Here is a 9,649-nt window from a genome sequence, read left to right as displayed (position 1 = left end):
GCTTCTTCAGTGGTGTATGAATGTGTAGGAATGGGATTAATTAATTCTGATGGTCAGCAGCCTCTACCATCAGTGTGTGACCTGCGGTGTAAAAAGCACATTGAGTAGAAGACTAGAAAAGCGCAATCAATCAATCAATCAATCAATCAATCAATCAAACTTTATTTATATACCGTAAAATCCGGTGTATAAGACGCACTTTTAATACCTATTTTTTTGTCTTAAAAGTTGGCTGCGTCTTATACACCGGTGCGACCAATACACCAGTATAAAATACTGAAACACGTGCCGCCATTACCGCAGGTGCAGCAGCCCCCATCACTGTGACCTGAAGTGATTAAAACCCCATCCCCATTCATTGTGTATTGAAAGCTGAGTGCACGCTGTGCTGGGAAAGACGGCGACACAGACCAGGCTGCAGACATGCAGTCTTGGGCTGGCTGCGCGACTTCTTCCACATCTTTTCTCCCTCACGAGGTCATAATCATGCATTTACAGAAAACAGTGGTACATTGTTCCGTAAATAAACCTTGTGGAGTGCTCTTTTGATTGAAAGAGTCCTATATTAAAGTTAAAGAGTGACCAGCGGAGTCGGGCAGCGTGACTTGCAAGCTAGCAGGTCTGTGCTTCACAAGTCACAACTTTCCCTGCAGCAGGCTGAGAGCTCAACTACCGTACTGTAGCTAGTAGGAGCGCAAACTCCCGAAAGTGAAAACAGACGGAACTGAAAGAGCGACACAGCTGCACAGAAACTGCACGTTGTAGACATCGCTGAACACAATATAAATCCTCACGCAGGAAAACAGTTTAAAGTTTTTTTTCTCTCAAAGAGACCTTCAAAACAGGGTGCGTCTTATACACCGGATTTTACGGTAGAACCTTTCAGACAAATTAAATTGCAGTTCAAAGTGCTTTTCAAGAGTGCAGAAAAGTTATTGACAAAAAAGTAGTTTATAAAATCATTGAGAGACACACCAATAAGAATTAAAACATATATATAAAAATGAAGAAGAAAATACGACACATAAAAGCAATAAGATATTAAAATTAATACATAGGAGAAGAATATTTTAAATTGTAGTAAGATAAAAAAAAGACAATACAGTAACAAGCCAGACTGAATAAACGAGTTTTACGATTCTGGGCTCCTCTCAGGACCCTCGGGAAGGTTGTTCCACAGTCTCTGAGCGTAACAGCTGAAAGCAGCATCAGCAAAGGTTTTTGTCCTGCTCCGTGGAACAACTAAGAGAGAGGAACTGGAGGATCTGAGGGGCCGTACTGGTTCATAAACTAAAATCATATCTGATAGGTAGTCTGGTGCAAGGCCATGTAGTATATACAAGCTCAAGTCCATTTACCATTTCATGAGCAAACTGTGGTTATGGATTTCAAAACAGATTTTAAGTCTGAGAGTCTGACATTTGGAAATTGTACCGCTGAAAATCAAGTCTGGGACTGCGTGGAAAAGGATTCTTTTTTTCTGTGCTTACTTTACATTTGAGTATTGAAAACAGAACTGCAATGTTTTTCTTGATAGTTTGAATCACATCATTAAAGTTCAGTTTTATTCAGCATTGTTTAAATATAGATTGACTTTTATTACATTTATAATACCTTAAAAATCCTTCAGGGAAATGTTTCCTTAAAAGAGAAAAAGCTTTCAAAACATCTATTATCTAAACTCTGTCTATGTCAAAATAACTGTCTTTATAATAATGACTTCATCTCTCCGCTATGCATGAGATAATGTTAATTTAGAGAGGTTTTCAATGTGACACAGATGCTTAGTCAGACATTTGCACTGACACACACACACACACACACACACACACACACACACACACCACAGGTGGGTTAGGGAGGGTTCCTTGAGGAAAGCAAGAGGGGGAAAATTCTTCTGAATTGTGAATCTACCTGAGGACAAATTTTCCCTTCTGTTTTCGTGCATCACAGGAGGGACTCCTGATAAGACAGCCGCCCCGAGGTGATGCACCTCTCAGACCAGCCGAAGCCCCCACCCACCTTTTCCTTTACGCTGACACAGTAAGAGAGAGAGAGAGAGTGCAGACTAAAGGGGTTTTCTCTTTCACTCTCACTTCCTCCCCTCTGCCACAGTCGTAATGAGTGTGTAGAAAAACGTGTGAACAAACACTGACGGCGCAGAGAGAGTGATGCACACGGGACGAGCTGACATATGATACCTCCTGAATTTCCCAAATGTGTAATCATGCATATTGGAGAATGTATGACCATTTCTTAATGAGTAATCAGTAATATGTACATAGAAAGTTCCATTTAGCTCATATATGTGATTTGAAAACATTTTTTTTTTATATATGTGCAATGTGTGTGTGTGTGTGTGTGTGGGTGAAAACCACAGAGGACATCTAGTACAAATGTGTCTGAATGTAGGTGGTCTATTAATACACACTTAAAAAACATGAAAGTTTATTAGTTAAGATAAGCAACAGGAAGCTGAGACAATGAGGCTAAGATGTGCTTTCAGAATGTATTAAGCCCGGTTTGAATGAATGAATGTAATTATTTGGTCATTAATTAAAGAACAACAAGAGTCTTGTTAAATGGAAATAGTCCACTTACAGAAATAAAAACAAAAAAACTTGCTGAAAATGCTTTTTCATATTTTTTTCTGTCATTTTGTTGTATCAGTGTGTCTAGTTAAACTAATTTAATTTCCAGAAGTATTTAAGTTAATTTATATTTCTAAGATCATCAGTAAAAGAAAACAAAGTTCTAAACAGTAAAGTGTGTTTTATCTACCTTTTAAGATTAAGACGCTGGCCCTTTAAGGGAGGATCAGTGAAGAAGACACACAGGTGTATGTAGGCTGAGAAACGAAGCTTGAGTAAAGCTGTGGGGCATTTCTTTAATAGAAGTCGCTAAAAGTGAAGATGGACGAGTTCTGACCGGTTCATTTCAAGGGTGCAACATTTCCACTTGTCCATTTCACACATTAACACTCAAACAATCAATGACCAAAAAAAGGAATATAGGCTGAATGAAGCCCGAGGCTGATTTCTGCCTATCCTGTAAAATCCTTCTTATAAGTCAGAACATAAGCAATCCAACAAAATAAAACAAAAACAATTTGCTCGTTTGCACAGGATTAAAGTGATTTAGGGGACCTCTGGTCATTTGGGAAGTACGCCCCTAATGTCAATGTTTGACCCCGTGCAATCCCCGGGGATAAACAAAGTCGATAATTTCCTCCTATTTACTGACGTTTCTGATCAAAAATGTTGAGGTGTTGCATGATACCCGACATCTACATTCAGTACTGCACTTTATACTTCTATAAACAACCAAACAATGAGCACAATAAACACGTGAAAGGAGCAATATTCACTCTTCAACATCTGGATCTTCTGATGGATTTTTAGATGCTCCTTCTCCCAAATAGTCTCCATGCTGTGTCCCCCCCCCCCTCCCCGCCCACTACGTTCTGCCAATGAAAGGCGTCTGATCCAACCTTCACTACAGGGTCCTAAGACGCTGACTAGACTCTTCTCCTCTGTCGCCCCCCAGTGGTGGAATGAACTTCCAAACTCCATTGGATCTGCAGAGTCCCTCTGCACCTTTAAGAAAAAGCTAAAGACCCAGCTCTTTCATGAATACCTACTAACTTAATGATGATGGTCTCCATATTATTGATGATGATGATGGTAGTGACGATGGTTTCTGTTTGATAACGACGACTTATAAGATGGTTTCTATACTGATTAGAGCTCTCAAGAACTGCCCTCAATGTTGTGCTTTGCCTCTGGTCACTTCCTGTCAGCACCTGTGTGTCCAATCAGACTCAAAGCTGATCGTTTGCTCTTACTGACATTGTTCCCTTTTTTCTAGATCCTTGCTTGTGTTGTACTTACTCTCTGATGTACGTCGCTTTGGATAAAAGCGTCTGCTAAGTGAATTGTAGAATTGTAGAATTGTAGAATAAGCCGGCTGAATGCGGCCCAAACCTTCGTTTATAATGTCCAGCACAGCCTCCATTATGCTGAGAACAGAAAAAGCTGCTGAAACCATCATAAAGTAAAAAAATGGCTGAGATGCCTATTTGGACAGGATAACTATTATCAGAGGATCTGATCTGTGTGTGCTGAAATGTGGTCGGTAAATTGACTTTGGAATATTTACTTTGCAAATATTCATACGGGATTAAAAAAACACAGACGACCTCCTCAATTACTCATCTTTACCAGAGGTCAACCAGGTAATACTAATCCCGTAAGGATAGTGTACAGGTACATTCAACATTTTCACTTTTCCACATTTGTGGAGTGCAATGTTGATAAAGTTTAGAGGGAAATGAGAAATGAAGATGCAGAACACACTCAATGTCAAATTGGGCAAATCATGTCGGGAATGATGTTTAGCAAAAAAAAAAAAAAAAAAAAAAAGGATTACGAGTCAACGAGATAAAAATATCTGAAAAGGGATAACAAATGTGAACTTCATCAACTGGGTCGTTCTACATTCTTTTGAAATATTGTACACACCGAACATGTCAAACGTATAAAAGTTGTAGTAAAGGGTTGAAGATTTATTTATTTTATTTTTAGATCAATTTGACAGTTTGCGAGTCACTTTATCGTTTTTACTTTTATTTTACTGGGATTTCTCCTAAATGGTGAAATAAAGCGTTTACATCTGTCATTGAGGACATCACCATCTTGAATATCCCTCATGCGCTTGCTGTGTGTCGGCGCCTCTCCCACACAGGCATGCATGAAACTTGACAAACGTTGTCCTTATCTTTACACCAGAAAGAGAAACGTTTCTTCTTCTGATGAGTAACAGTGAGATAAAAAAAAAAAAAAAGGAAGCTTTGGCTCCAAAAGCCCCAACAGACATCAGCTTTCTTATTATCTCTATTTAAAATGGAGATGAGGATTTCCTCCTCCTTCACTTCTCCTTTTAGTTGAACATCAACACTAAAAACATGGTTTCCTGTTGTTGGGCCGAGGCGCCGTGTGTGTTTTGTGTAGGAGGCCATGATGCAGTGAATGCATTCAGGTTGTCGATACAACCACACCGACGTGCGATACTTATGACACGGTATCGCCGCGGCTCCACTGATTCAGAATGAAAATGGGAAGTGCCGTCTTCCTGTAGTTTCCTGTCGGGTTGCACTCAAACAAACTTCACGTTCACACACTGTTTGCATGTATAGGCCCCACGCACGCACGCACACACACACACACACGCACGCACGCACACAGGCGTGGCCTGACGCCACTCTCGCATCACGTAGTTGTGACTGCCAGTGGAAAAGAAAATGTCATTACTCACACACCAGTTTCTGCAGCTTTCCAGCTCTGAACCAGTGGTTTTCCTTTAGTCCTTCAGGGATATGTATAAAAAGGTAAGCGACACCACCGTCTGCATTTCCAGTAAATCTTCTGAAAAGCATCTTTTGGTTGATCTGGTTCCCTTTGCAGCTCGCTCTGACAACATGAAGCCCATTGTCTTTTTTTGCCTTTTCGCAGCCTGCTGCTTCTCTCTGGCCACCGCAAACGGGACTGGACGATCACAGGAGAGCAGAAAACTAGAAGAAGTCCTGAGACATCTGAGGGCTGTGAAAGAAAGCCTGCAGGTGGGTTTCCTCATCGTTGTGTTTTGTTCACCAGCTCTGCTCTCTGAATCTGGCCACATTGACCGTTACTGAATGTTGTTGTTTTTTTGTTTCTTGCAGCAGACCGAGCTGCTGCTGAATACTCCACCACAGAATATCCAGGTAAGAAAAATAAACTAAACTTGTATTTGATAACAGTTGACACAAGGGTCACAGCGATGCTTAATATTTGTGGTTGATTACTCATCGTTTGTAACTCTCCCACTTACTCGTGAGGCTCATGGTCGTGTGCTGGAGAAATGTGTTGATGTTTTTCATGAAGGTTTTCAAAGAATTATTGAATTTTAAATCTACTATTTAAAAGTGATTAATCCCCTCCTAAAATCAAAAACACTTTCAAATTAGACAAAAGGTTATTTACAGACTGAACAGAGGAGGAAACAGTCTGACCTTAACTTATGCAGACTTTGCTCAACCTAAGAAAATGTACCATGTTGTAGTTTACAGAGTAAATTAAAAACACTTTCTTAAACTTTGTATTTTATGTTTTAACATTTGACTCAAAATACATTTAAATGAACCAGAATTATAAAAAGCTGGAAAATGATTCTCAAAAGGTACGGAGACACTTTAAATGTAGGTCACAATATTCATCATTAACTAGCTACTTATTAGCATGCTTATTAGTCATTATTAAGCACTTATTATAGCACCATAGTCTATATATATAGACCATTAACTAAGAGTTTGCCTCCTAATTACTGCTTAGTGATAGTAAGTTAGGATGTTGTTGAACATGAATGAAGTCAGCATATTATGATCAGAATTCATGTTCAACAACATCCTAACTTACTATCAATAAGATAAGGTTTAGATTTATTGATCCTCTATTGGGGAAATGTGGTTGTTATAGCAGCTCAAATAGCACAATCAGCAAAAACATAATTATAATAATTGAGGGTAAACTCTTATGTAATGTTCTATTATTTACAGACTATGGTACTATAATAAGTGATTAATAATGAATAATAAGCAGCCAGTGTGCGACTAATTAGCACACTAATAATCAGCTAGTTTTGTGGCTTTTATTTAAAGTGGTATCAAAAGTACTGACACTTTTATAGTAAGCACAATTTGTGACAAAGAATCCTCTATGAATTAACTGATCACTAGAGTATTTGATTTTTTCATTAAAGCTACAATAAATCACTAACTTAAAATGGTTTAAGATAAGATATGATGTACTTCACTGTCCCCAAAGGGACATTAGAGAACTAAAAAGGTACAGATAGAGATCATACAAAACATGTAACTATTCCTTTGTGCACATATTGACATGTTGCAACCCCAGTGTAGAGATTTTATGCCCGTTGACTTAATGCCTGTCGATGGCCGCGGGCTCTACTGCACGCTTTGTGAATTACTCGTAAACTCAGATCACCTCCGTTTCTTGTCAGGCTCCTTGAGGTGAGTCAAGTCGAGAGCCGTCTCGCTGTCTTTTCTCACAACTTCCGTTGCACTCGCGAGTGAAAAGTGATGAGTAATCGAGTAGAGAGCAGACAAAACCACTCACACACACTTCCTCACAGCATCTTGTGTGCTCAAAAAACATCCTATTTAAAAAAAGAAGTCAGATTAGGGTTTATCTGAGTGGGCTTTAAGATGCTACTTCACTAAATGTTAAGTTAAAAATCATTACAGAGTAAGAGTTTGCTCCTGTCAAATACAAAAAGAGGATCATTATTGACTTATAATAATATAATAATAAAAATAATAATTAAAAAAGTTAGCATTAAGCCGTCTGTTCTGTAACTTTAATTTAAAGTCATACCTCCATGACATACTGTGATCTTAATCTGTGATTTGACCAAAAGATAGATCAAGTTCAAGAACATCAAACAGAAATGTGATTTGCATTTCTTCAAAAACATCCAAAAAGCACACAACAGAAAGTCATCTTTTAAAAAAGGTGGAAACTCTTGTTTGGTTTAAGTTTCAGTTTTAAGGGAAGAGAGTCGATCTGATTGGAAAGTTAACTGCAACGGTGAAGTCGTGACATGAAACCAGAGACAGCTTCTCTTGGAAATGTTTTGGTGGCAGTGATGGGAGGATTATTTCCCCTTAAGATGATACAACTTTATCATTTAAAAAAAATAAAAAATAAATCACCATTTTTAAATGCTAAAATTAGACTGGGGGTGACCAAGTAGATTTTTTGGTGGGGATTTTTGTCCACATATATTGACGCAGTTGTCATGAAGGCAGACATATATAACTCTGACATGTGGCATTTAAAATGGGTACTGCAGTCCAAATTCAAATTAGAGAGAGCTGTCTCCTAGAGTCCATGTGCACACAGGTTGCCATTTCTTGGACACTGAAGCTTCAGTGTTTATCCAGCTCTGCATCGCTCTGTAAACCTTCCTGCGTTCTAATCTCTCTTCATTTTTCAAAAGCATCTCCAGTATTGATCCTAGTTTGAGCACGTTTCTGCTCGTGGAGCTTATAAGAAACATGCAGAGGCTTTTTAGGTCGGGTACAATCACTTCTATCTGAACCACTTCTCTTGACCCGCTTCCATCGCTGCAACACCTGCTGGTTTGCCGTTTGCCAAGCGAACCTATAGGGCTGCCAAATCGGCCGTGTGGAGGCACCTTAAAACCGCCTTCCGTCTCTGGTCCAATCAAAACCAAACCATTCAGGACCAGAATCTGAACTTTTACCATGAGAATGTAAAAATCTGCATCTTAAACTTTAATAAAATAAACTGTGGCCAAAGAAGCTGGATACATGTAGAACCAACCATATGCTGCATTTTTAGCTAACAAACATTGATTTTCTTTATTTCTCTCTAAAAAAAACAGGACTGCTGCTGTCTGCCAGCCTTGCAGTGTTTTCGGGATAACCTGCCGGTGCAAAACGGTGCAGAAAAGAAGCGAGTCAGACTCTTCAAGAGCCTTAACCACCCGCTGACCGTAAGTGAACGGGGCCGGGGAGGGGAATGACGTTCAGCATGTCTGAAGTATTGTTACTTCACTATGTGGGCCCTTTACATTTTTAAAACATACCTCTGTGTTTTATCCATTTCAGGAGAGAGGTCTGAACTTTTGTGCTACAGGAAATAATCTGGTAAGGGAGCTGTTTTTTCTTTATTCATGAGCTACAGTTTTAACTCCGAGTCGATGGTTTTTAAGTTAATTTGTTTTCATTTCTTTCCCCCTCAGGCCAGCTGCCAAGCCTGCGCCTCACATCCCAAACAAAATGCAACGATATTCTTCAACAGACTGGAGACTCTTATCCAAAGTGTAAGATTTATTTTCATTGAAATACTTTTAATTACCACATTGGAAACTCTCTCATGAGGATTAATATTACCGTCTGCCATTACTGTACATGTGAATATAACTCTGATGATGTGAAATTCCTGTTTCGTTCTCTAGGCCTTCACCAGACTGACAAACTGAGAGGAGGCGAGGATTCACTCGAGACCAAGAATGAATGTAAAGAAGACACTATGCTGAAAATAAATTATGTTATATCTTTTTTTTTAAATATTTAACTTATTCAGTATTTATTGAGGTCATGGTGGTAATCCCACCAAAGCTATGAAAAAAAGTATGTATTTAACAAGAAAAAAATGTCTGCTTTGCTGCCATCTAGTGGACATACGTGGAGTTGTTCCCCCCTCTTTTTCACTGACGGTGAAAGTTTATTTATCTGTAGTAGTTCTCAAAGAATTGACAATATTTAATGACATGTATACTATGTATGGTGTGACCGAGGAGGGGAGTCATTTTATTGACATGATTGTAATTTTTAATACAAATAAAATGTTTCAAAGGTTTTGGTTTGTTGGCTTTGTTTTGTAAAATGTCTATAGGTATATAAGAGATTCTAACAAGCGTTCAAACACAATCACTTAATAGTTCATTTCAGTTGCACACGTTTGTAAATTATTCATAATTGAATGCTGAATTCACTTTACGTCTTTAAGTGTTTTCTTAAAGTTTACAAGTCCTTTAACTACTCTTTAGTTTGAACTTTAACTGACTC

At 38.7% G+C, this 9,649-nt stretch overlaps 1 protein-coding gene and 1 long non-coding RNA gene across 2 annotated transcripts; both read left to right on the top strand.

Annotated features, from left to right (window-relative positions):
- The first annotated feature begins 170 nt into the window (after positions 1–170).
- LOC132981688 (uncharacterized) lies at positions 171–789 on the top strand. The gene is made up of 2 exons (XR_009674638.1): positions 171–708; positions 750–789. It is a non-coding gene; the product is annotated as an uncharacterized LOC132981688 (long non-coding RNA).
- A 3,813-nt stretch (positions 790–4,602) lies between these two features.
- On the top strand, positions 4,603–9,440 carry il21 (interleukin 21). Its single transcript, XM_061047681.1, has 6 exons — positions 4,603–5,617; positions 5,717–5,758; positions 8,461–8,571; positions 8,687–8,725; positions 8,821–8,901; positions 9,037–9,440. Exons 1-6 carry the CDS (start codon positions 5,375–5,377, stop codon positions 9,058–9,060), a joined length of 540 nt encoding a protein of 179 aa, XP_060903664.1. The 5' UTR covers positions 4,603–5,374; the 3' UTR covers positions 9,061–9,440.
- The last annotated feature ends 209 nt before the right edge of the window (positions 9,441–9,649 follow it).

The sequence above is a fragment of the Labrus mixtus genome, chromosome 10, assembly GCF_963584025.1.
Source record: "Labrus mixtus chromosome 10, fLabMix1.1, whole genome shotgun sequence".
Taxonomy (NCBI): Eukaryota; Metazoa; Chordata; class Actinopteri; order Labriformes; family Labridae; genus Labrus; species Labrus mixtus.
This window is presented reverse-complemented; position numbering and strand designations above follow the sequence as displayed.

Excerpts from the sequence above, each read along its gene's own strand:
- il21 (XM_061047681.1), top strand. The coding sequence starts at position 5,375 with ATGTATAAAAAGGTAAGCGACACCACCGTCTGCATTTCCAGTAAATCT. Across the intron at positions 5,618-5,716 it reads CTGTGAAAGAAAGCCTGCAG|CAGACCGAGCTGCTGCTGAA; the intron begins GTGGGTTTCCTC and ends TGTTTCTTGCAG. Across the intron at positions 8,902-9,036 it reads TGGAGACTCTTATCCAAAGT|GCCTTCACCAGACTGACAAA; the intron begins GTAAGATTTATT and ends TTCGTTCTCTAG.